The sequence below is a fragment of the Miscanthus floridulus genome, chromosome 1 (genome assembly GCF_019320115.1).
Source record: "Miscanthus floridulus cultivar M001 chromosome 1, ASM1932011v1, whole genome shotgun sequence".
NCBI lineage: Eukaryota > Viridiplantae > Streptophyta > Magnoliopsida > Poales > Poaceae > Miscanthus > Miscanthus floridulus.
The window spans coordinates 153826714-153853317 of NC_089580.1; the positions used below are offsets into that span (position 1 = coordinate 153826714).

Below are 26604 nucleotides of genomic sequence, written 5' to 3' on the forward strand. Positions count from 1 at the left end.
TGTGGCAGTGGAAACTTGGCTAAGATCACTAGCTAGAAAAGTCATGGTCCAAGAACACAAGAACAGAAAAGTCTCAGCCTAATTTAAATTATACCAAAAAGTCGTCGGCCGTCCTGCTACAACTAGTGCCAATGTTGTTTCAGACTTTCAGGGCCTATTTGGTACCGTGGCCCGGCGGCCTGGCTGCGCTCTCCAGATGCAACTCCCGTGTTTGATGCCATTTGCCCACTCGTGAGCCAAGCCAATCCAATGCAAAATCTCCTCTCTCTCCTTGCTCTAGGGAAACGAACCCCCCTCTATTTCTCCGTGGCCTAGCTCGTCGCAGCGCTCACGCGAGGATGGAATCACCTCCCGAGCTTGTCGGACTGCTCACCTCGTGTGGCTGTGGCTGGGCCGCCGTTCGCCATCATCACCGATGCCAAGGCCATCGCCACTGCTCCTCCGAATGTCGTTCAAGCTGCCGGCGGAGCACCTTGCCCGTGCCGAAGTCGGCGATCTTGACCTCGCCGCAAGCGCCGACCAGCAGGTTCGACAACTTTAGGTCGCGGTGCACGACGTGGAGCGCGTGGATTGCGGCGAGCCCAAGGAGCGCCTGTCGCGCCACGGCGGTGATGGGCCGCTCCCGCATCGGGCGGCAGCGGCAGATCTAGGAAAATTTTTAGGGGGGGCTGAACAACACATACCTCCGACTGCTGCTCGATCTTAAGTCTAAGCCCCACCTACACTATAGAACTTTGCCTAAAAATTCATGGGGGCTCCAAAGGGGTTCCACTACTCCGATATGGGTAGGGGGGCTCGAGCCCCCCCCACCGTTGGATCCACCCCTGTCGGGCGGCCCAGCCAGCGGAGCAGGCCCGAGAGGGAGCCCCCTGGCATGAGCTCCAGCGCCAGCGCCATGGGCGCCTCCCCGTCCCTGGCGGCGGCCGACGACGGGATCACCGCGTGGAGGCGCACGACGTGAGGCGCATCCGCGGCGAGCATGAGTATCTTGGCCTCGCGTGCCACTGCAGTGTCCCCATCCACGAAGAGCTTAAGCGTGACTAGGTGCGCGGACGACCGGTGCCGCGCCTTGTAAACGGTGCCACCGTTGCCGTGGCCGAGAACGGAGAGCCTCTCATAGTCCGAGAGCCGGGTGTTGGACGTGGAGGTGGAGGTGGACGGTGCGGCGGTGGGTCGAGGCTGCGGTGGCAGGCGTAGGGCGAAGTGGTCGAGCAGGAGGGTGAGGTGCGGCAGCTGGCGGCGCTGGCGGACGAGAGCCATTGGCTTGTTGGACTCTTGAGACAGGTGTGGGGTGCGGAGGAGGAGGAGTTGCCGAGAGAGTTGAGGTGACGAGGGGAGGCAAGCAGTGACACGAGAGTTGGGATGAACCAGCACGTGGTGGAGCTCGCCATGGGCAGGGTGGCGCAGCTGGACGTGGGGTTTTACGCAAGGTTTTAAATCTCCGGCTAAAGGTATTTAGCGGATGATCTCTAAAACAGCTATAGCTGAGCTAAATGAGGCTATAGCCCGCTATAGCCGCTAAGTTGTACATCAACCCAAATAGCTTGATCAGCGTCGAGCAGCTATAGCCGGCTATAGCAACAGCTATAGCCGGAGATTTAAAACCTTGGTTTTACGAGGCCGTGGTCGCCGCACCTCCGCCGCCCGGGTAGTACATGTGGTTCATCGTGCATGCCGGCGTGCCCAGCAGCGCCGCGTGGGTGCGCATGCGACTACTCGGACCAGCCCCCTCTCCGCGCTGCTTCTGGCCGCCTAGGCCGCGAGTTCTCCATGGCCGCCCGGCCAAATGCACAGGCTCGTGACGTCGTCCTCGTCCTCTAGCTCCTCGTCCCTCACCGATGTTGCTCCGCACCATGGCAATCCCAGCGCTGGACTAGCTCGCGCCCATCAACTCCTCGATGAAATGCAAGTCAGGACTTCTCTGGTGGTAAGGCTACCACGTTCCTGTGCAAGGTAGCCGCAACTTCTTCTGTACAGACAAACAAACACAGGCCTTGTTTAGTTTCAGGAAGTTGGAATTTAGGGCTACTGTAGCACTTTCGTTTTTATTTGGCAATTAGTGTTCAATCATGGACTAATTAGGCTCAAAACATTCGTCTCGCAATTTCCGACCAAACTGTGCAATTAGTTTTTTTTTCGTCTACATTTAATGCTCCATGCACGGGCCGCAAACATTCGATGTGACAGGTACTGTAGCACTTTTTGGGAATTTGGGGTGGAACTAAACAAGGCGACAATCTCGTCTCAGCACGGCTCTACAGAGACATGCAACCTAACACGTCCAGTTACACCGTTTGGACCGGACTCTGACAGGCCATAGCCAGGCCATACCTTTCCGCACTGGGGGCCCTAGTCGCGCCCTTGCTCTAGATCCGGCGGCGCTCCTCCCCTTCCCACGCTTCAGCTCGTAGATCCGGTAGCGGGTGGAAGGTTCTCGGCGGCGTGCGGCCCGATCCGGCGGCGTGCGGCCGGATCCCAGCGGCCGGAGGCCAGATTCGGCGGCGGACGACCAGATCCAGAGGCGGGCGAGCGGATCCCGGTGGTCTAGCGAGGATGCGTCACCGGCGAGCAGCGGCAGCGGCGGCGCGTGGATGGGCTCGGCGGGCCCATGGGTGGGCTCGCTAGGCTTGTCAACGGGCTTTCTTATTTTGTTATTTTTTTATTTGATTAACCGAGGGGGGCGGCCAACTGCCTCCGTTACAGGCCTGATTAACCATGACCTTTTGACGGATGCGGTTGGAAAAACCGCCTCGGTTAATGCTTTTTGCCCGTCTCGGTTAAGATTGCTATAGTAATGACGACCGTAGAGCTCCGGCATGATCCTATCGTGCCGCAGCAGGGTGATGGGAGGCTGACCGTGAAGCTCTAGTGAAACCCTACCGCACCATAGCAAGGCGGCAACGGTGGCGAGGGGGCGCAAGTTTCCCAAAAGCACGATCCATCCCCGCATTTCCCAAAGGCACGACTAAGGCTGGACGAAAAACTCGAAGCTCGCTAGCTCGCTCGGCTCGGCTCGTTACGATAATGAGCCATGCCGAGCCAAGATTTTAGCTCGTTAGCTATAACGAGACAACTCGAGTCAGCTCGTGAGCTAAACGAGCCAAGCTTATAGGAAAAAAAGTATCAAAACTTATATTAGTTTTTGTATTACTTCATGTCTTGCACTTTACAATTGACTGGTAACTGGTCTAGACCCTATAAATTGACTGGTAACTGGTCTAGATGCATTTCTTTTATATTATTATTATTTTCAAACTTGAGATAAATGCAAATATTATATTTTATGTATTTTTTATACCTGGTTCGCGAGTTTAACGAGCCAACTCGAGCTTTTAACGAGCCGAGCCGAGCTGGCTTTCTAGCTCGTTAGAATAACGAGCCGAGCCGAGCTAGCTCATTATCTTAACGAGTCAGAACGAGCCGAGCCGAGCCAGCTCGTTATCCTGCCTTAGGCACGACCCGCGCTCGATATCGTCGTCCAGTTTTATACGCTGCGGCGTGTATGCAGGTTGGCTGGTTGGGCATGCAAGACTGCCCATAGCAGACAGTCGTCTGACTGCTGATCACATGTTCACAGCTCTCGTTCGTTGACGATGCATGGAATCGTGTAGAGAAAGGAACCACCAGGACGTGCATGCATGCATGCCTGCATTTTCTGCGGTGTGCCATGCATGCGGCAGGCTGCGCTGCGAGCTCATCACAAGGAACCACGAGATCTGCCGGTTTGACCTCCGGTCGCTAGGAAGAGCAACAGCCCCACAGGCCACAGCCCACGGGGCTGGTCGGCTCTAGGAAGACCTTAAGTTCACGCGGAAACGAAGACATCAAGCTTAGCTCAACGCTTTAATATCGTCTTCAACCTCAGCTCAACGCTCAAACTCTTCCTTTCACTCCTGAAAACTTTAGAGAGGATTGAGGGGGCTCCACAGGCTCAGTCTCGGGAGCCCCCGAGGCCCGGTGGCAGATCCGCCCCTGCCCTGGGCTCAGCGGCGGATCCAGGAAATATTTTAGGGGGGACTGAACAACACTGCTGCTCGATCTTAAGTCTCAGCCCCCTACACTATAGAACTTTGCCTAAAAATTCATAGGGGCTCTACAGTAATTTGCACTGATTCGGTTTGGGTAGGGAGGCTTGAGCCAACCCCCCCCCCCCTCCCCCGCCCCACCGCTGGATCCGCCCCTGCCTGGAATGGAGGATAGCTGCACGCATGATGCATGTACTTCTTCATTGGCAAGCGTGCCGACCAACCGGCGATCGTTGCAGCCATCAGTACAAGTACATGCGCGAATGGATTTGGTGTTCGTACTAGACGCTGATCGATCGTATTCGATAACTACCGACCAAGCACAGGGGGTCGATCGATGATCGGCAAAAGGATGAGAGAGCCACCGAAAGAGAAGAGTCGCCTGCACTAGGCGGGCGCAAGGCCGTAGGCTGCCCTTTGGAAACGATGTAATTCTTTCTATATGCACCAGCTATTGTGAAAAAAATGGCATGACGAGAGATACTCCCCTCCTTCCTATAATACTTAACCTTTTTAGCTTTCTATACATATTTCACATTATTAGTTGTCATTCTCACTTCCTAATACACCGTTTTCTTTTTCGATACATCTCTCTACTTCTCTCTCTTTCTCTCTCATTCTTGTTTCCTATGCACTACACCTCAAATCCCTTGCAAATTAGTTGTTCGTGTTGATGCTGTTAAGTTCAACTAGTATATTAGATTTGTACGAAAATTTTGACTTTCAAAATATCATACTCCCTCTGTTCTAAATTATAAGTCGCTTTGACTTTTTTGGTTCACTCATTTTGCTATAGATCTAGACATATTATTATATTTAGATGTATAGTAAAATGAATGTACTAAAAAAGTCAAAGGGATTTATAATTTGGAACGGACGGAGTAACTTCAAATAGAATTTGTTGAATCCAAAATATTTCAAATAAAAAAGTTGTTAACTATAAAGCTATAGATCTCTTCTAGATATAGAACTTTGATATAAAGTTTGTCTTCATCTAGTTTCGTTTGAAAATATAGGGGGGCATTAGAGGCGGTTAGATCTAGAATTGCCTTTAAATATAGGGGGCATTAGTAAAGCTAGTTGAAAATACCGGTCGTCCCTACAATTGCATTTATAAAGACAGTTCGGTTTAGAAACCATTTTTAGCGACGGTTATAGATTGAGTTGTTGCCTCTATTGGAAAAGGGAGATGCGCCTCTATAAATTTTTGTGGCAGTGGAAACTTGGCTAAGATCACTAGCTAGAAAAGTCAAGAACACAAGAACAGAAAAGTCAGCCTAATTTAAATTATACCAAAAAGCTGTCGGCCGTCCTGCTAAAACTAGTGCCAACATTGTTTCAGACTTTCAGGGCCTGTTTGGTACCGTGGCCCGGTGGCCTGGCTGCGCTCTCCAGATGCAACTCCCGTGTTTGATGCCATTTGCCCACTCGCGAGCCAAGCCAATCCGATGCAAAATCTCCTCTCTCTCCTGGCTCTAGGGAAACGAACCCCCCTCCGTTTCTCCGTGGCCTGGCTCGTCGCAGCGCTCACGCGAGGATGGAATCACCTCCCGAGAGTGTCCGACTGCTCACCTCATGTGGCTGCGGCTGGGCCGCCGTTCGCCATCGTCACCGATGCCAAGGCCATCGCCGCTGCTCTTCCGAATGTCGTTCAAGCCGCCGGCGGAGCACCTTGCCCGCGCCAAAGTCGGCGATCTTGACCTCGCCGTCGGTGCCGACCAGCAGGTTCGACGGCTTTAGGTCGCGGTGCACGACGCGGAGCGCGTGGATCGTGGCGAGCCCGAGGAGCGCCTGCCACGCCATGGCGGCGATGCGCCGCTCCCGCATCGGGCGGCAGCGGCGGATCCAGGAAAAAATTTAGGGGGGAGTGAACAACACATATCTCCGACTGCTGCTCGATCTTAAGTTTCAGCCCCACCTACACTATAAAACTTTGCCTTAAAATTCATGGGGGCTCTAGAGGGGTTCCACTGCTCCGGTATGGGTACGGGGGCTCGAGCCCCCCCGCCCCACCGTTGGATCCACCCCTGTCAGGTGGCCCAGCCGACGGAGCAGGCCCGAGAGGGAGCCCCCTGGCATGAGCTCCAGCGCCAGCGCTGCGGGCGCCTCCTCGGCCCTGGCGGCGGTCGACGACGGGATCACCGCGTGGAGGCGCACGACGTGAGGCGCATCCGCGGCGAGCATGAGTATCTCGGCCTCGCGTGCCACTGAGGTGTCCCCGTCCGCGAAGAGATTGAGCGCGACTAGCTGCGCGGACCACCGGTGCCGTGCCTTGTAAACGGTGCCGCCGTTGCCGTGGCCGAGAATGGAGAGCCTCTCATAGTCCGAGAGCCGGGTGTTGGACGTGGAGGTGGAGGTGGACGGCGCGGCGGTGGGTCGAGGCTGCGGTGGCAGGCGTAGGGCGAAGTGGTCGAGCAGGAGGGTGAGGTGCGGCAGCTGGCGGCGGCGGACGAGAGCCATTGGCTTGTTGGACTCTTGAGACAGCTGTGGGGTGCGGAGGAGGAGGAGTTGCCGAGAGAGTTGAGGTGAGGAGGGGAGGCAAGCAGTGACACGAGAGTTGGGATGAACCAGCGCGTGGTGGAGCTCGCCATGGGCAGGGTGGCGCAGCTGGACGTGGGGTTTTACGAGGCCGTGGTCGCCGCGCCGCCGCCGCCCGGGTAGTACATGTGGTTCATCGTGCATGCCGGCGTGCCCAGCAGCGCCGCGTGGGTGCGCATGCGACCGCTCGGACCAGCCCCCTCTCCGCGCCGCTTCCGGCCGCCTAGGCCGCGAGTTCTCCATGGCCGCCCGGCCAAATGCACAGGCTCGTGACGTCGTCCTCGTCCCTCACCGGTGTTGCTCCGCACCATGGCCATCCCAGCGCTGGACTAGCTCGCGCCCATCAACTCCTCGATGAAATGCAAGTCAGGACTTCTCTGGTGGTAAGGCTACCACGTTCCTGTGCAAGGTAGCCGCAACTTCTTCTGTACAGACAAACACACACAATCTCGTCTCAGCACGGCTCTACAGAGACATGCAACCTAACACGTCCAGTTACACCGTTTGGACCGGACTCTGACCGGCCATAGCCAGGCCATACCTTTCCGCACATGGATCCACGCAACAATTGCTGATACTGACTGAAGGAGACAACTACCTCTGTCCGTACAAACTTTGTCGCGAATAATTCAAACGTACGCAACCTCCCATCAGTCATCCCCACAAAACCGACTGCATGGACACAACCAAGCCAGCCGAGCAAGGGTACATTTAGGCCTTGTTTAGATTGCAAATTTTTGCAACATGGACACTGTAGCATGTTTCGTTTGTATTTGACAAACTTTGTTCGATCATGGACTAACTAGGCTCAAAAGATTCGTCTCGTGATTTACAACCAAACTGTGCAATTAGTTATTTTTTTTACCAACATTTAATGCTCCATGCAAGCGTCCAAAAATTGATGTGATGGAGAGAGAGTGAAAAAACTTGGAATTTGGAGGTAATCTAAACAAGGCCTTAGTTCGTGAAATTTGGGAATTTGGTTACTGTAGCACTTTTGTTTTTATTTGACAATTAGTGTTCAATCATGGACTAATTAGGCTCAAAACGTTCGTCTCGTGATTTTCAACCAAACTGTACAATTAGTTTTTTTTCGTCTACATTTAATGCTCCATACACGTATCGTAAGATTCGATGTAATGGCTATTGTAGCACTTTTTGGGAAACTTTTGGGAACTAAACATAAAGGGAAGATAGACACAAAACCGGTACGTGGAATCACCACATGGACATGACTGGGGTCTAGGTCCGTGAACAGAACTTGTGATCGAATCTCTAGAGACAAGCTTCATCTTTGTAGGTGCCTCTTTGTAATAGCAAAGTTTATTTTATAGAACTGTAGAGGAAATGCCCACTACTGATTATATATATTATTAACTAGCAGACATGTTCTAACTTTGTCTGATTATTGATTGCTATTATGCTATATGTATGTTGAGATGAATGGTTGAGAAAACTGAGCAATCTTTGTCATGTACGAGCTGTTCGGCTGATAGTTTCTGTGGCTGATAAGCCGGCTAAAGCTGATTTGTTGTGAGAGAAAAATACTATACCATGACTGATAAGTCAAAGTCGTCGATCCATGTCACATATAGTGCGTTACAACCATGTTTATTTGTTACACTGTTGTTAATTGGATGGAAAATCTAATAAATACTATTTGTTTCATTATTTTTCCTTCTCAATTTATCTATCACATGTATTGCCCGTGTTTTCGACCTGTCCAAGCATGGCATGGCCTGGTACCTTGTGTGTGCTTGGGCCGTCCTCGACACGTTGCCAGCATGGCACGACTAATTTGAACTTGCCGGCTTGCTAAAGTCCCACTATCATGAGAGCCTAGCAACACAAAGAATCCCAAACCCTTCTCCTCTCCCACTTCCCTTGTCGCGCTCCTCACAGTCATCCTGCTCCCTATAGTCACATGGACCCCTTCTCCTTCAGCCGCCTAGCCCCAACCTCTGTGCCCTTCCCCTCCTCCCCTAGCACTAGCCGCCACCACAGGACCACAGCTCCACACCTAAACCTCGATCCTGGCGACGGTAACAACTTCTCCTTCTCCCCCTCTGGCTTCCCTGGCTAGCAATGGCAGCAAAAGACATCCATTCCCACCACACACGACCATGCGCGGAGTATAGCCACGACGTAGGGTGGAGGGTCGGCATGCGGGGAAACTCCGATCCCCTTTGACGCATGTCTCTCTTCCTCTTATATTAGGTGATGTTTGGGTTGGTTCTTTTTTGGCGTGACCCGATCACGGCGTCATTAGAACGTTAGTTTTTGTTTGTTTGGCGTACCAAGCAAACACATGCCACGGAAATAGATCCGGCCCTTCAATGAACCGATCATGCCTAATCCAATGACAGTAGTCGATTGCACTCGCTTCTAGCAACTGCTTTCCTGTTGTCAGTTGTCACAGCTGGACCAAACAGAAAGCGCAATAGTTGATTCCCTTCTCGTTGCCGCTAGGTAGCTGTTTCCATAGCATTAATGTTGCTGGTGGTGCAACCAAACAGCACCTTAGATACATCATCCAATGTATACATCAGTTGACGACGGAATTGTAGCAAACAAGATTGTTCATGGTTTTTTCATACAGTGTGAGAGCATACTTATAATAGTAATATATTTATTACATAGTAGGATGTAAACGTAGTTACTATAGAGCAAAACTATGTAACACTATCTATCTAGGGATTGTGATTTAGAAGATACATAAGATGACAATACACCATTTTTCCCTGATAACAACCATGGAATACTTATATTTAATCTAGAGCTCCTACTCAAGAAATAGGACTATTATTTGTTGAGAGTGCCCTTAGAGAACAATCAAAGATCGAGTGTGTACTATGTAAAGCCATACATAAGGTGTAGATGATGGGTGGAGAGAAGAGATGATCGAAACCAATATGTGTATATAGTCTTCTCAAATTCAAACAGGTAAAGATAGCCACACACAGCGAAGAATACGTATATAATCTTATTTGTAGTAGTGTTGGATCGGAAGGAAAAGCATTGATAAGCTCAGTGGCCTCATAACCTGAGGCACAAGGTCCAGCTCGTCGGCATTGATAAGCTCAGTGGCCTCATAACCTCTGGCGCGGACAAGGCGCCGGGATGGAGGACGCTGAGCTCAAGGTCCAGCTCCCGCTCCAGCCGCCTCTCCATTATAGGGGAGCGACTAGTGCACTGATGCGTCTCTGTGAAAGACGACCGTCCAAGCTTTAATTTGCTACAAAAATCCATATATTGTGCAGATCATTTATTGCAGAGGACTTTTTTTTTAAGAATCAGGAGGAGCAAGAAGCCCCTACAGACAGTGACGAAGCCAGAAAAAAATTTAGGAGGGGCTGAACAAAAGAATAGATGATTTTTATCTTCTTTTAACCTTAGCCCCTCCTACCTAATACATATATGCATAAAATTTTAAGAAATGGCTTAGAGGGACTACACGTGTCCAGGATCAGTAGGGGGGGGGGGGCGGGGCTAGAGCCCCCCTAGCCCCACCGCTGGCTTCGTGACTGCCTACAGATAGGAGAGGACTTAATGTAACACAGCATAACGGGGAGGATTAGGCGAAGGTGTTTTTGGCCGTTTGGGGCCGGGATATGTGAATGTTATGATGGCAGTATTCCAGACTTTGATTAATTTATTTATTCAATTCGTTCTAAATTATAAGTCGTTTTTACTTTTTTGATATATCCATTTTGCTATGCATCTAGATATAATATATATCTAAATACATAGCGAACTCTATATACCGAAAAAGTAAAAAACGACTTATAATTTGGAATTGGGGGAGTAGTAAAAAGATTAGAGTGCTGGTCCGAAGAAAAGGATTGGAAAAAATCACATGAAATATGAAAGAGATTAGAGTGATTCGAAATTTCACCATATAATTAGAGGACTAAATCTACTAGTCTCCTTTTTTTTTTTTGCAGTTATACGTTACAAAGAAGACACTACTAGTATTCTTTTTTTTTACGGTTATTACAATAGATCGCGGACACTGACAATTTTGACCTGCAGGGCAGCAGGGGCAGCGTCGGCTGTCACGAAGCACAGTCGATCGTCATCGTCGACGAGCTGTCCGGCTGGTGACCAAGCCCTGCCCTCGCGCTCATGTATCGTCATTATTACGGCCGGTCCTCGTCTGCCAGATCAAGTTTGATTCTTCCTCGGGACGCGGTTGGGCCGGGGATGGACCGCTTTCATCAAGCTTGCTTTGTTTAATTAAGGAATATTTTAGCTGATGTCTTTTTTTTTTGTGAGACCACTTACAGAAGCAGGCGCTCACACAAGCGCACACTCACCCCTATGAACGCATGTATGCACACTCTATCTCTATGAGCACCGTACCTCTAGAAAATTGAGTTGGATTGGCAAATCTCGAGATTGACGAAGTCACCAGTCACTACAGGCGCCTCGCTGTCGATGGGCATGTCGCTTACCACTAAAAGAATAGCGCCATTAAATTTTGGAATAAATCCATAAAAATATGAGTATCTGTGTCAAATCGAGGACTTGAACTTAGACGGATAGGTTTCACTACAAGAAACTCAGTGAGCTGAGCTACACTCAGTTCACAACTGATGTCTTCATATTGTGCTCGAGTCGATAGGAACATAAAAGCCTAAATACCCAAAGCCCTCACAACCATGCATCAGTAGTACGGTTCTTAATGCTTTGTACTAATGCAGCGTCCTACATTAAAACATAAATAGGTAATGTTGATATGTCTTATTTTTTTACGAAAACCAATGTAGATATGTCTTATAAAAAAGAGTACTAAGGCCAATCTAAATTGAGGATTTTATTTTGATGTTTCTAAGAGTGCCACGTCATCTAGTCATTTGTGGTGACAGATGAAATAATCTCTCAATATGTATAGTTTCAATTTTGTTGTTTCATAGGTTTGTCATATCATTTAATGATGATATGTGTTTGGACAATTACTGGATAAATGAAACTTTTGCCCTCAATGCTAGTGTGAACAGTGGTTTCCATGTTTTGAAAATAGTGTACACGTAGTTTCACCTAGATGAAACTCATTTTATTTCTCTCTCTTCTTAACCTTAGTGTCATGTCATCGAATTTGCTTATGCGGCAGCTCATCTAATGAGAATGAAACTCCCATTAGCCTAACAAAGGTCCTATTTGATCCTTCCTAAAAAAAAAGTCCTATTTGATCCTATGGGCTAATATTTAGTACCTAAATTTAGCCCTTGAGGATCTACACAGATAGGCTAAAAGATGGGCTAAGTTTTAGCCCTTACCTCAACAAGCTTTTAGTTCACTAGCTCTTCAAACCCTTCTAATTTGGGCTAAAAGTGCTAAAACTTAGCAAAAGGTATCCTCTACCCTCCCCACCAACTGTGTCGATCCTCCATTTATCTCCCCTCTCCCTCTCTCTCTCTCTCTTTCTCATTGGCCCGCCTGGAGATATTACGAATGGCCGGACCTGGCGTGGAGGCAAGCAATGGATACCTGCTCAACAAGGAGCGAGCCGATCAGCGACAACCTCAGCTCATGGGCACCTTTATTTTTCCTCGCCGTGGCCACCTCACCTCTCATTTGCCGCGGCCATGGTCCACCTCGGTGTTGCCTCCACCATTGGCCACCTCCACCCTCTCAACCTCAGAGGGAAGAGGCGGAGAGATAGATCGAGATGCTGTGGGAGATAGATGGAGATGGATAGAAGGTGTAAGAGGAGAAAGATGGAGAGGAGAAACCGGTGAGGGTGGATGAGGGGAGGAGGGCCACTTTTATCGTTGTTCACCTACCCATCTAGCTAGCTAGCTAATTTTATCTTGGAATCCAACACCCCTAAAAAATTCTGCATGTCTAATCTTTAGCTAACTAATTTTTAACCTCAGCTTACAATAATTACCCTAGCTCAACCAAACATGCTCTACCTATAGTCACATATCAACCAGGTACAATATCGCTTTGCATGCCTAGCTCATGACATTGGAATCGACCCCTCCGCCTAGAGAAAAATGTAATTCTTGCTTTTCAAAGAATCAAATGCTTTCAAGTTTGACTAAAGTTTTACGAAAATATTAACATTTATGATACAAAATAAGTATGGCTCAATTAATTATAGAATATATATTTGTAATAAACCAATTTAGAGGAATAAATGTGAATACTATTTACTCTGGTAACTATTTTAACAATCACGGATACATAGTTATATATTTTTATGGAGGTAGGACAAATTTTGGGCGTTGTGAGGCAGCCGCAGCCGGGACCCCAACAAGGCTGCAGGCGCCGGGTGGCAAACTGCCAGCTTTGTCTAATGTCACGTCCCTGCAGCGATCATCCACTGCAATAGCTGTCAATAATGGCGCTGTTCAACGGACAAATACCTTTTCTACTGGAGGAAGCGCTTTGGCCAGAAGAATTCTAATGCATGCCTAAATTTTGTTTGAGAGAACTGAACATGATGCAGACTCCTGCAGGACAGTGTACAGTTGGAATACCAATGCGCAAACTTAATTGGCAGCCCTATTCCGAGGTTAATTAGCCTCTAGACTTGTTTCTAGCATCATATACCAATAATGATGGAGTATGTGCGGCAACGTGGTGATCCAGTTTTTGGTTCCCTTTGGGAGAATTTTTTTATTTTTAACCGTTTTTTATTTAATATTTTAATAATAATCGCTCCTAAATTTTTTTTGCGGACTTGACCCTTTTGGTCTTGTCATGCTACATGCATTTGCGTGATAACATATGCCACGTTAGACGGCGTTTCCGACGTGAAATACGCTGTCACGCCACTCCCGCTGGCGTGACAGTACTGTTCTGTCGCGCCACCGGGAGTGGCGTGACAAGATAAAACCTTTGAAAAATCATAACTCTTTGATATGACGTTGGATTGTAACACCTTAAAATTTGCATGACTTTGAAATAGGTGAATTTGATTTAATTATGCATTTTGTGAGCATTTCAATTTAGAAAAATGATAACTTATTTAAAATTTAAAATTTAAAATCAAATATAAGGTTTGGCAACATTTTTGTGCATTCATGCCATTGCAATTTTTTTATTGTGACGAGTGGTTTGATCCAAAATTCAAATTTATTTAAAATATTTTGAAAATGGATTTGAAAATAGAATTCAGAAAAAAAAAAGAAAAAAGAAAAATTCTTCTCCCTTTCTTTTAGCCCAGCTGACTGAAAGGTCAAGATGGTAGACTAGAGGGGGCTGACTAGTCCTTTCTAAATTTAATCACGCCGGCTAACCGAAATAAATACGGAATTAAAACAATCGGTCTAGCCGAGACTACACCCCTCTATTGATGATCACAAGCACCTTATAGAGATCCTAATTAGGCAACAAAGGTGTCAGGCTAGTTAGAGCTCACCTGTCCAATTCTAAGAGCAAGGTCACACAAACCTATGCCACTAGTATTTTGCACACCGGAGAGCTCCTATACAATTCTAGTAAGCAAAAGCACAAAGCTCCTAAGCTCACTAGCAATGCTCAATAATAAGGCAACCAATGCCAAATTAGAGAGCGCAAATACTTAGCTACACAAACTAAGCAATATGACTAACAAGGTTACACAAACCAAATTAGCCAAGCAAGGGAGCTACTTTTATGCTACACAAGCAAGAAGGTAACTAGTGAGCTACACAAGCTAACTAATTATAAGAGCAACTACACAAGCATAATGTATATGAAAGTAATTACAAGCTTGTATAAGGGGATTGCAAACCAACGGAAATAACAATGTTGACACGGTGATTTTTCTCCCGAGGTTCACGTGCTTGCCAACACGCTACGTCCCCGTTGAGACAAGCTCCAAGGTTGCCGCCGTTCCTCTTGCTACTGGTGACCCGCAAGTCACACTTTCCCACGTGGAGTGTTTACCACAAGCTCTAGCACTTGACCCGGCCGGACCACTTGTCGCCCTTCGCGTCTCACTCTACTAGAGTTGCTCTTCATGGCTTCCGCGGGGTGAGCACAATCCCCCTCACAATCACTTCTCTGGAGCACCGCACAATCTTCTTTGTGTGCTTCAACGAAGACCACCACCAAGCCATCTAGGAGGTGGCAACCTCCAAGAGTAACAAGCACCACCAGTTTGCAACTCGATCACCTAGCGCCACTCGAGGCAACCTCACGATGCAATCGCACTAGAATCGCTCACTCACTTGATCGGATGAACACTATCAAGCTCAAATGAGTTAGAGGGCTCCCAAGCACACCTACACAAGCCACCAAGGATCAAGGGTGCTCAGCAACCAGCCCAAGGCCGGCCAATGCTTGGTTTTATAGCCCCCAAGAAAATAGAGCCGTTGTACCTCTTCACTGGGCATAGCTCGGAGTGACTGGACGCGCTGGTCGGATCGACCGGATGCACCCGGACAGCGTCCGATCAACGGATGCATGCCACGCGTCCCCCCATTCAACCTCAGTCGCTTGATCTCAACGGTCGGCTGCCACGCCAACGGTCAAGTAATGACCGGACGCACCTCTACACCAAGACCGGATGCGCGAACCTCAGAGTCTGGTCGTTTCCAGAGAGCTCCACGAGCCTATGTTTTGCGACCGGACACGTCCGGTTGCTGGTGATCGGACTCGCCTCTACGTCCAATCCCCTCTGGATCAACTTAGCACGCTACGACAGCGAACATCACCCTGACCGGACACGGCCACTGTGCGTCAGGTCACCTCTTCGCCTAGTGTCCGGTCACTTGACCGAGACCACGCTTTCTCAGGAACACATGAGCGAACTCGCCAGCTAGCGTCCGATCGCTATGCTGCTCATAGTTTGGTCACTTCCAATGACCTGTTTCACCTCATTTTCTTCGCCGAGTTGATCCGTTTCAACTCCAACTTCTTCTCCTTTGCAAATGTGCCAACACCACCAAGTGTACACCACCATGAGTATGTGTGTTAGCTTTTCACAAACATTTTTAAGGAGTTAGCCACTCAACTTGCTACGCCACTCGATCCTAGCAACGATGCAAAGTTAGATCACTCGAGTGGCATTAGATGATCGATATGCAAACAAGTTTGCCCCTCCTGATAGTACGGCCATCTATCCTAGACCCGGTCATCAACTTCTCTACACACCTATGACCGGTGAAATGAAATGCCCTAGGTTATACCTTTGCTTTGCGCATTCCATTCCATCTCCTCCAATGTCGATGCAACACATGCACCAACACGATCAATAATGATATGATCCACTTCATATCATCACGTGATCATATTGGTTCATCGATCTTGGCTTCACTTACTCTTCACCGTTGCCTCGGTCCATCGACGCTAAGTCATAGTTCAACTTGCCCTTCACACTTAGCAACCGGTCCGTCGAGTCAAGTCATCTCTTGATCTTCTCCATCTTGATCACATGACTCAATGTCATGTCTCATGTGCAATGAGCTCCTTCATCATCACATGTGTGAGCTTTGCAACATCTCCGAGTCATTTCCACCTCCATGGCATATGTTGCTCACACACATGTACCTATGGACTAATCACCTGTGTATCTCACATAAACACAATTAGTCCACGTAGGGTTGTCACTCAATTACCAAAACCAAACAAGGACCTTTTAGTCTCCCCCTTTTTGGTAATTGATGACAACTCTACAAAGATATGGAAATTAAGCTCTTTTGGATTCATGTTACTTGCCCAAGCAATTTTACCATGTGTAAATGATTTTGGACAAGTATCACAAACCCGAAATGGTAGTATTAGCTCCCCCTACATATGTGCTAGAGTGTTTGTTTTGAAGCTCGCACATATGCATAAATTGGAATTGTGGGAGAGTAATTACTACCAAATGATGCTAGGGTGTATAGAGTAAACTTTTGAAGCGTGATACCAATCGAAGTTGCACCTTTAAGTTCATCCTTAGCACCATGGTTAGCTAGATATCACTTGGAAATGAAATCACTAGATGCCTCATGAGATCAACATTAAAAGCAAGGTATTATCCTATGCATGCTAGTTTTCATTTCATCAATCAAGTTCTATAACTAGCATACATCACACAAGCTTGCATATTAAATTTAAAAACTTATGCAATGCAAGCAAGCACATGAATATGCACATATCAAATGCAAACAACCAAGTTCATGAGCTTGCTCCCCCTTCTTGTGTGCTTTTCTTGTCCAAGAATTTTGATCCTCTCACATTCTTCAATGTTCTTCAATGTTACTCCCTCTTTGTTCATGTCCATGTCCAACCTCTACTTCTTTGTCTCAATCTCTCCCAAAGCTTTTGTATCTTTGTACAATCTCTCCCCCTTTGTCATCAATTTTCATAAAAGGTGTGCTTCTCATTGATGCAAAGACTTGCATTGGGGTAGATGGTGGAAGCTTGAATATTGCATTTTTTATGGACATCACTTGATTGTTGGAATGACACTACTTGTAGCCCTTTAGATACCACACATAGAATCTTCGACCTTGATACCAATTTGTGGGACAACTCCCCCAATGTCATAGCATGGGTCATCCATTTGATAAACTTGAGCTCTTGTAGGTGAGGGATGCATTCTTCATTTGATGATCACTTAAAGTTGAGGATCACTTGTGGAACCATCGTCTTCCATGATTGATACCACGTGTAGATGTGATACCATTTTGAAAGAATTTGCTACCATGGAACCACTTGTTGGATTTGTCAATTTTGACCATTTCTTGAACATTTGCTATCTTCATGAGTACCACTTATATGATATCACTTGTGAGTTGATCTAGACATCACTTGTGAATTCTTGATGAAATACTTGAGTCTAGATACCACTTGAAACAAACAAACTAGATATCCATTTGCATTGTTGTCTTGTGCTTGTACTCTTATCACTATCATGAGCTTCTAATTTTGACTTGACAAAATTGATTTGCTTAAGCTTCCAAGTCCGGTTTGAACCAATGAAAAACTTCTTCACACCTCTTACAAGGGTTATCATGCCAATGTTGTACTTGTAACTTGTTTAGCAATCCAAATTAAATCAAGTACTTGGGTTCACTAGCTCATGAACAAATTCATATACTAACCACTAGATCAACTAATCATTCAAGCAATGGTGGTAGGCTATGAATTTAAACATCTCATTTGTTATGCATGATCCTATGAAGCATGTACTATATGCACTAATTGCATACTAGTAAGGGATGAAATGATCATGCACATTACAATGATACCTTTGCTATGTTGGAGTAGAGGATAGTCACATAGATTCTAATTCATTACTCTAATAGCAATGTGAAGTCCAATTATAAGCTCGGTGAAGACCAATCATGAATAATAAAATCCATACTTCACCCATATGATTTGAGAGCCACTAATATGATCAAGTGCACTATCTTGTTGTGGTTAGCTTACTTCATCTTTTGATCAATGCTTGCATGAGAGAACTATTTGGAATACCACTTGAATTGCCATGACTAGCTCTCTTTTGGGTGTTGCTTGCTTTTCTTGATCAACCCTTTTCATTGCTTCAACTAAGCATCTCAAATGTTCCTCGGATCACCACTTCCATGTTAGCCTTTCAAGGACCACACTTGGTTTACCTATACATAGGCGGCAAGCTCCTACACTAGGGAGAAGTGACCTCTCTTCAAAGAACCATTCCTGACACTCACTTGAAATAACTTGATTGATTGATCCAAGTGATGAACTTAACTTGATGAGTAACCTTTATTCCTTTTTAAGTCCTTTTCTTTCTACTTGTTTAAGTCATTTTATTTCTACCAAATGATTTCTAATAGTCACTAGAACTTAAACTTCATCTTCATCTTGAGTTTGATCTTGATCTTCCAATTTGAGTACCAAATATGTGCTAAGTACACTCCACAATCAATTGGCCTTGTACTCATAGCTTGTAATACTTCTAGATCATCTCAAAACCAAACTTAGGTGCCTCAATTACTTATAAACATGTTTCAACTTGAGGACCTTTCAATCAAAGTGACTTCAAATAAATCCAATAATTGTCACTTTTCTAGTAGATTATTTACTCTTCGAAGAAAAATGCATATCTCTCAAAGTACAAATCCAAATACCACTAAATTTGATGGAGATGTGCTTCACTAAGTTATATAGCAGCTGTGAAAATTTTAGCTTCATTTGACTTTTAGATTGCTACCAGATATCAATTCTTCCACCACTGTTACATGTTGAAAACTGCTGCACTATAGCTAACAAGATCCATTCCAATCCCGAAGCATCTCTTATCCAATTCTCATTTGTACAACATCTTATACCATAAGTCTAGAGCATGTACACAAATTTTTATGCCAATCCAATAAGTTTTGATCAATCAAACATGGCTAAGATCACAGCTCACTCTGATTTTCAATATAGGACAGATTTCAATCACTTGAGCTATACTTCATCAAATGTGAATCAAACTTGAAACCAACTTGTTTGAATACTTTCACAAGACATAAATCCATTCAACCACTCACTAAAAGTCATCTCATGAATTTATCCAACACAAATCAATCCAAACTTGACTACTAATCAACTTATCCATTCAAACATCTTATAGCAAGCAACATTGCATATTTATCCTATTCAATCAACTCATATGCACCCAAATGAAATGATCAACAAGAGATATACCTTGGTTAGCTCATGATCATCCAATTAGCGAGCTTCAACTCAAATATTTGCAAGCCATCAAATATATCCAATAAATCACCAACAACTTGAATTATAGCACTTGTTTGTTGATAGCACTTGGACTTCACTTAATTTGTCATAGCATTGGGATAATGATCATCACTTATCAATACTTGGCTCAACTACATAATCAACAGATGAATACCATTTGAACCAAGCCTCCAATGCCAATGGTACCTACAAACAATCATCCACTTTTTGATGGTACCCAAACAAGTTTGGGTCCTCTCAAGTTAGGAGCAACATACTTAGGCAAAGCATAGGGGTACCATTATCATCCTTCCAAAGCATAGAATCATCATCAATTGAAATAGGCTTTGGAGTGTTACCTAGGGGACATGAATGTGCCATGTGTCCCCTTTCCTGGCATGAGTAACACTTTCTCTTTGATTGAGTCTTCTCTTCCTTGCTCATGTTGTGCTTCTCATTGCCTTGCTTCTTCTTGTTTGCTTGAGCCTTCTTCTCAAGCTTGTTTGGGCAACCCAAAGCTAGGTGACCCAATATGTCACAACTATAACACCTCATGTGAGCAATCTTCTTCATTTTCTCTTCTTTGTTCTTGCTCATTTGCTTTGCATCTTGATTCATCCTTGGACGCATCACTCTTTCTCTTGCTTTTCCACCCCTTCTAGTTTTCTTCTTCTTTATCATCAAATCACCACCATCTTCATGGTTGATCTTGATTTGAGTTTGGGGTGTCTTCTCTTGCTCAACTTGAGACTTTGGTTGAGGCTCTTCTAGTTGCTTCACCAATTGCTTGGTTGGGCACATTGAGGTAAGATGACACCAAGTGCGGCACTCGAAGCAATTCACATGCTTGAGCCTCTCTTCTTCTTTTATCTTCTTGAGCTTCTCAATATTAGGGCAACCATTTGCAAGGTGTCCAGTTTCATGACACCGGTAGCACATGGTATGAGAGAGCTTTCTTTGTTGTAGCTTCTTCATCTTTCTTTCTCTCTTTCTTTCGCCCTTTGTCATCTTCTTCTTGAATCCAAGGCCACTCTTGTCACTGAAGTTTCTTTGAGTCTTCATCAAATGCTCAAAGGTGACTTTTGAGTTGTAGCACCTCTCTATCTTGTTGCTCAAATTCTTCACTTCATTTTTGAGCTCATTGTTCTCCTTCAAAAGGTTAGTCTCACAAGACATAGAAGTAGAACAATCATCTATATGTGAAGAGCATGTCATATCTAATAAATCATCACAAGATGTGGATACATGCTTCTTGCCTTCATCATAAGAGTTAGCAACAATATGTGATTGATCAATTGACCCATGTGATAAGATCTCACTAGTTTTAGTTTTTCCATTGGAAAGCTCCTTAGTGAGAAAATCAAGGTTTTGTACCAAGTTATCATGAGCAACACTAAGTTCCTCATGAGCCAATTTTAGCTCCTCATGTGAACAAGTAGTAACATAAAGTGGATGTTTTTGTTGTTCACATGTGTACTTTAGAAAAGAGTTTTTATTTTTCAATTTCTTGGTTTTAGCCATCTCTTTTTCTAAAGCTTTGATCATGCAACCATATCTATCTAGAAGCTCCTCATATGAATCAAGATCAATCACATTTGCATTAGATACCTTAGTGTCACCTTGTGACATGAAGCAATGTGATGTAGTTGGAGAGCTTGAAGAAACATCCATCTCATAGCTCGAGCATGATCCATCATTATCACCATCAAGTGTGCATGGAGTAGCATCATCATTGGCATCACTTGTAGCATCATCATCAATCTTGTCAAGTGATCTTGTGGTATGATCATCATCATCACTTGACCATGAGGTGGAGCAATCTTCCACAATCACCAAATCATGGTCATGCTCAACACACTCATGCGCCTCCTTCTTGGGCTCATCATCATCATCGAAGACCGTCCCATGCTTCTCATTGAGATAACTCCAAATCTCATGGGCGGTCTTCATGTCAATGATCTCTCCAAATATGCTATCATCCAAAGATCTATACATGATGTCAATAGCTTGGGTGTCAAGATCTAGGCATTTCTCTTGTGCTTGAGTTAGATTATTTTCATCCAACACATGAGAAAAGCCTACATCTACCATCCACCACCAAGCCATCTAGGAGGTGGCAACCTCCAAGAGTAACAACCACCACCGGCATGCAACTCGATCACCTAGTTCCACTCAATGCAACCTCACGATGTAATCGCACTAGAATCACTCACTCACTCGATCGGATGAACACTATCAAGCTCAAGTGAGTTAGAGGGCTCCCAAGCACACCTATACACGCCACCAAGGCTAAAGGGTGCTCAGCAACTGGCCCAAGGTCGGTCAATGCTTGGTTTTATAGCCCCCAAGAAAATAGAGCCGTTGTACCTCTTCACTGGGCACAGCTCGGGGTGACCGAACGTGTCGGTCGGATCGACCGAACGCATCCGGCCAGCGTTCGATCAACAAATGCACGCCACACATCGCCCCCATTCAACCTCAGTCGCTTGATCTCAACAGTCGGCTATCGTGCGCTAATGGTCAAGTAATGACCGGACGCACCTCTGTGCCAAGACCAGACACGCGAACCTTGGAGTCCGGTCATTTCTAGAGAGCTCCCCGAGCCTCTGTTTTGTGACTGAACGCATCTGGTTGCTGGTGACCGGACTCGCCTCTGCGTCTGATCCCCTCTAGATCAACTTGGCGCACTACGTCAGTGAACATCACCCTGGCCGAACATGGCCACTGTGCGTCAGGTCACCTCTTCGCCCAGCATCTAGTCACTTGACCAAGACCACACTTTCTTAGGAACACATGACCGGACTCGCCAGCTAGCGTCCGATCACTGCGCTGCGTAGAGTCCGGTCACTTCCAGTGACCTATTTCGCCTCCTTTTCTACGCCGAGTTGATCCGTTTCAACTCCAACTTCTTCTCCTTTGCAAATGTGCCAACACCACCAAGTGTACACCACCATGTGTATGTGTGTTAGCTTTTCATAAACATTTTTAAGGAGTTAGCCACTCAATTTGCCACGCCACTCGATCCTAGCAATGATGCAAAGTTAGATCACTCGAGTGGCATTATATGACCGATATGCAAACAAGTTTGCCTCTCCTGATAGTACGACCATCTATCCTAAACCTGGTCATCAACTTCTCTACACACCTATGACCGGTGAAATGAAATGCCCTAGGTTATACCTTTGCCTTGCGCATTCCATTCCATCTCCTCCAATGTCGATGCAACACATGCACCAACACGATCAATAATGATATGATCCACTTCATATCATCACGTGATCATATTGGGTCATCGATCTTGGCTTCACTTGCTCTTCACCGTTGCCTCGGTCCATCGACGCTAAGTCATAGTTCAACTTGCCCTTCACACTTAGCAACCGGTCCGTCGAGTCAAGTCATCTCTTGATCTTCTCCATCTTGATCACATGACTCAATGTCATGTCTCATGTGCAATGAGCTCCTTCATCATCACATGTGTGAGCTTTGCAATATCTCCGTGTCATTTCCACCTCCATGGCATATGTTGCTCACACACATATACCTATGGACTAATCACCTATGTATCTCACATAAACACAATTAGTCCACCTAGGGTTGGCACTCAATTACAAAAACCAAATAAGGACCTTTCACCGGCCTAGCAAGCTGCTCGGCCTAGCTCCTCCTCTCCCACGTAGCCCGCTTCCCTCTTTTCCCCTCACCCCGTGCCCCTTCCTAGGCCTGCCCAACCAAGCCGCGTCGCCGCGCCTCCTCTCCCCCATCTCTTCTCTTGCTGGCAAGTGGACCCTACGTGTTGTAACACTCTTGGTGTTACATTATACAGTTTTTGCTAAAACACTACATGAGCATCATACTTGTTTGTACATGGGTGTAATCTAGGGTATAAATCAACATATGACACTTGAAACGTTCATATGAAACAAGAAACGAATGTTACATTTCATGTCGCTTAATATCGTTTAGTATTCTAAGTGAATTTTTATCAAACAAAAATGCTATAGAACGTTTATGCGAACTTTGATAAGGTTTGTAGTACGAACTTCATAGACGGTGATGAAATGCGTGCGGTCGAGGATGAGGTTTGCTAGCTAGTATATCAAGTAGCTCAGAAATGGAATCCGACACGGAACCGTTCGAGGTTTAGTCGGTTCGCGTAAGTTGAAAATGGGTCGACGAAGCCATGTTCGGCAATTTTTGTAGAGCGATAGGGTTAAGAAGTGGCGTGGTGTCTTGGCTTAGTTTGACAGCCCTAGGTACCCTCTTGAGTGTAGAATAGCCGGTTTGACCCTTGAATCCTTGGGTTGAGTTTTTGAATGGCTTTAAAAAGCGTGCAAGACATGTGTTTGGCAATGTCAGCGCCTGGGGTGCGGTCACCGCCCAGCGCTCGGCGTGCCGCGCCGATCGCCCATCGCGCCTGCGAGCGCACCCCACGTGGTGGCTCTATACTGTCGGCCAAGGTCTCCTACTGCCGTGTCCTGGCACATGGCATGCACGCACTAGGCCCGGCCATGCCTGGCTACTCTGCCCCCCTTCCATCATGTCCGCCTAAGGACACTGCTCGCCGTCATGTCGCTAATGCTATGCGCCGTCTGGCGCTGCCGCACTGCTACTACGCCCTGGCGCACGCATGCCCATGCACTATGCCGGTGGGCAAGGTTGCTTCGGCCGCCGTTGTGACCTCCCGCGCTTTTTGCTCGTTGCCGCCATGCGCGAAGTGGTGTCGCTGCTCGCCAAGCGCGCTCACACGCATCGTCTGCACGACCACTATTGTCGTTGATGCCCCATGACTGGATGCGTGTGGGATGACCGCCTAACCTTGCCATCACATCCGTGTCTGCTGCCACACTACGCCGTCGTTTTTCTAGACCTGCCATCCCCTATGGCGCTCAGTGACGAGCCGCCAGCGGCTAGCGTGCTGGGCAGTGTGACAAACGTCTTATGCATGCCCCATGGTTCCCCATCGCCATGCGTGCCTATGCTTTGCGTTGACGTCCATGATAGTGCCGAGCCAAGCCATGCCTAAGTTCCTTGTTTCATAGTCGCCATGTCGCCGGGACTGCACCTTTGAATTCACCATAGTGAAGCCACCATAGCGCAATTAAGTCCGCCCTCCGCTCCACTGTGTATCCAGCCACCCAACCGACGCCACCTTGCAGCGAATCTTGCCCTCCACTTCGCCATAGTCAAGACACCACGACTGGTAAGCTCGGGGTGAGTCTCTATTGCCTATCCGTGAGTTGGTTCACACTGTGGATGTTGTGGCTCACAGGAATGTGTCCACCGTCACAGGGAGAGGACCATCGCTGGGGAGGGAGCTCGGGACAGTGTCCCCATTCGTCGTATCGCCTCCAATCGCTGTGCGTTGACATCAAGGTGATCATCGACCTCTTAGATAGGGATTGGAGGGTCAGGTGTGGCCAGCGTAGCCGCTCGGTGCCTACGCCGTCGCGTCGGTGCGTGCATAGGTGTCGGGGGACGTGGCCGCGGTGAAGAAGGGAAAGGGGAAGCTAGTAGATGATAAATCTATGACTCGGGGTAACAGTGCTCGTGTTAGTTTCGCAAATAGGGGAAAGAACAGGGGCTTCTTCGCTAATGCGCCAGACGCGTGTGGCTCTGCTGTGGGCTGCCTGTGTTCGGCCACGTCGCGCGATGCCATGTGGGCCGTGCCGGTGGCAGCGTGTGCGCGCGGGCGGGAAGCCAGGGTGGGCCGAGCTGTCGCTCGCTGGGCCATGCAGGGAAATCGTTTTTTAATTCTTCAGTAAATTAGCAACGTTTATTCTATTTAATTTCTAGCTGAACTTTGATAAACTATAGTAAATTGTGTAGTTGTCCAAAAATAGTGAGACTAATTTTGTTAGGTTCGCAAAAGTACCATCTACTTGTTAGTACAGTTAGATTATAGTTAGCTGTGACAATGATGGGGTCATAAATTCAAACTAGAGAGCTTAATATTATGTGGATTAATAATTATAGGATTTTTTGTGGTAGATTGGTGATAGATATGGCTATGAAAATTTTACAGTAGGCTCACTAGATTATTATGTACTTGCAATGAATTTTGTAGCCCTAGAGTAGGATGATAAATAGAGTAGCTATTATCCTTGCTTTATCATATATAGCGTAAATCAGTATTACAAGTAAGAATACCGGTAGTTGCTATAATGATGTGTGCCATACTTCATACTTGTTATTGGTAGCAATAGATAATGTAGCACCGTGGTTGGTAGCACTAGCTTAGTAGTTAAACAGATGTACTTTTATTTTAAGAGTTGCTGTTGTTATGTTACTAAGCATGGCATCATTATTTCATGCATGTAGATCATGAGCTGGTAGAATTCATGCCCATCAACGAACAGGAGTACGACGAAGTCATTGAGGAGTACGAGGAGGAGATCCTCGTGTAGGAGGGAGCCCCAGAGCCATTTGGTGCTGACCTTACTGACCCATCGCCTACCCAAGGCAAGCCCCGGTGCATAACCCCTATTTTATGATCACTAAATATATATGATGTGCATTTAAGTTACATGCATTTTATGGAAACTACGTGCATAAAGATACCTACCCATGAGTCCTACTAGTATAGGCCGAGTAGTTGCTATGCTCAGGATATCGGTAGCGTGAGTAACCTGCCGTTACTTGCAAATAGGTGATAAATATGATCACTCATGACAAAATGGTGGAAAGGAAAATGGTGACCAGGCAAAGATATGGTTTGGGTACTGGTGGGTGTAAGGGTTTGTGTCCTACGGCCAACAGGGCATAGCTCAGTTACACTTTTTCCCTGTCTATGTCAATTAAGGATCGGTCGTTGCCTAAGTCTCAAGGCAAGTCACAGATCTATTATCCCGAGCACATACTTGGGTATGGGTGCAGGGAAGACTCGTTGCTCTCTTGTCGTGGATCTGGCTCTTTTCGGATCGACTGATTAGACGCGGGGATGGTGGAGGTCCTTGCACCGCACTGAGTCTGGGACTCAGGAGTGGGGGCTTGGAGTCCAAGTTTGGATGGGGACCTAGACACCCAGTACAGGAGGGTGATGGGTTAGTCCTGCTTATGCCTAGGGTACAAGCAGGGCATGTGTTTTTGGGGTACCCAGCTGGGGGCATTGATTCACGAATCGCCGAGCAATCCGGTATGGCTTGTTTTTGGGTCTAGCACCGTAGTAAGAACTAAAAGATGAAAGGTGATGAAATGGAACTGATTGCTCAACTCTTGCTTGAAAGTAGAAATGGTGCTTATATAGACTGGATAGATAATAACTTAATATGGCTAATAATAATAACATAAATAAGGACTCACTATTAGTATTGCTTTCTGCTAAAAGAAAACCAGCAAACCATAAAGCTTATCATATTCCTTAGAGTCGGGACATTATTCCCACTAGTCGGATAAGTCTTGCGAGTACATTGTGTAC

General features: G+C 46.5%; 2 protein-coding genes across 2 annotated transcripts; both read right to left on the reverse strand.

Annotated features, from left to right (window-relative positions):
* Nucleotides 1–409: 409 nt before the first annotated feature.
* On the reverse strand, nucleotides 410–1260 carry LOC136465734 (mitogen-activated protein kinase kinase 9-like). The gene is made up of 2 exons (XM_066464356.1): nucleotides 823–1260; nucleotides 410–619 (listed from the first exon to the last, which is right to left on the reverse strand). The coding sequence occupies exons 1-2, from the start codon at nucleotides 1258–1260 to the stop codon at nucleotides 410–412; spliced, it is 648 nt and encodes a 215-aa protein (XP_066320453.1).
* A 4373-nt stretch (nucleotides 1261–5633) lies between these two features.
* On the reverse strand, nucleotides 5634–6485 carry LOC136465744 (mitogen-activated protein kinase kinase 9-like). The gene is made up of 2 exons (XM_066464360.1): nucleotides 6065–6485; nucleotides 5634–5860 (listed from the first exon to the last, which is right to left on the reverse strand). Exons 1-2 carry the CDS (start codon nucleotides 6483–6485, stop codon nucleotides 5634–5636), a joined length of 648 nt encoding a protein of 215 aa, XP_066320457.1.
* Nucleotides 6486–26604: the final 20119 nt, after the last annotated feature.

Coding starts and splice junctions, on each gene's coding strand:
- LOC136465744 (XM_066464360.1), bottom strand. CDS start 6,485: ATGGCTCTCGTCCGCCGCCGCCAGCTGCCGCACCTCACCCTCCTGCTC. Junction 5,861..6,064: donor GGGCCTGCTCCGTCGGCTGG/GCCACCTGACAG, acceptor GGATCCGCCGCT/GCCGCCCGATGCGGGAGCGG.
- LOC136465734 (XM_066464356.1), bottom strand. CDS start 1,260: ATGGCTCTCGTCCGCCAGCGCCGCCAGCTGCCGCACCTCACCCTCCTG. Junction 620..822: donor GGCTGGGCCGCCCGACAGGG/GTGGATCCAACG, acceptor CCGATGCGGGAG/CGGCCCATCACCGCCGTGGC.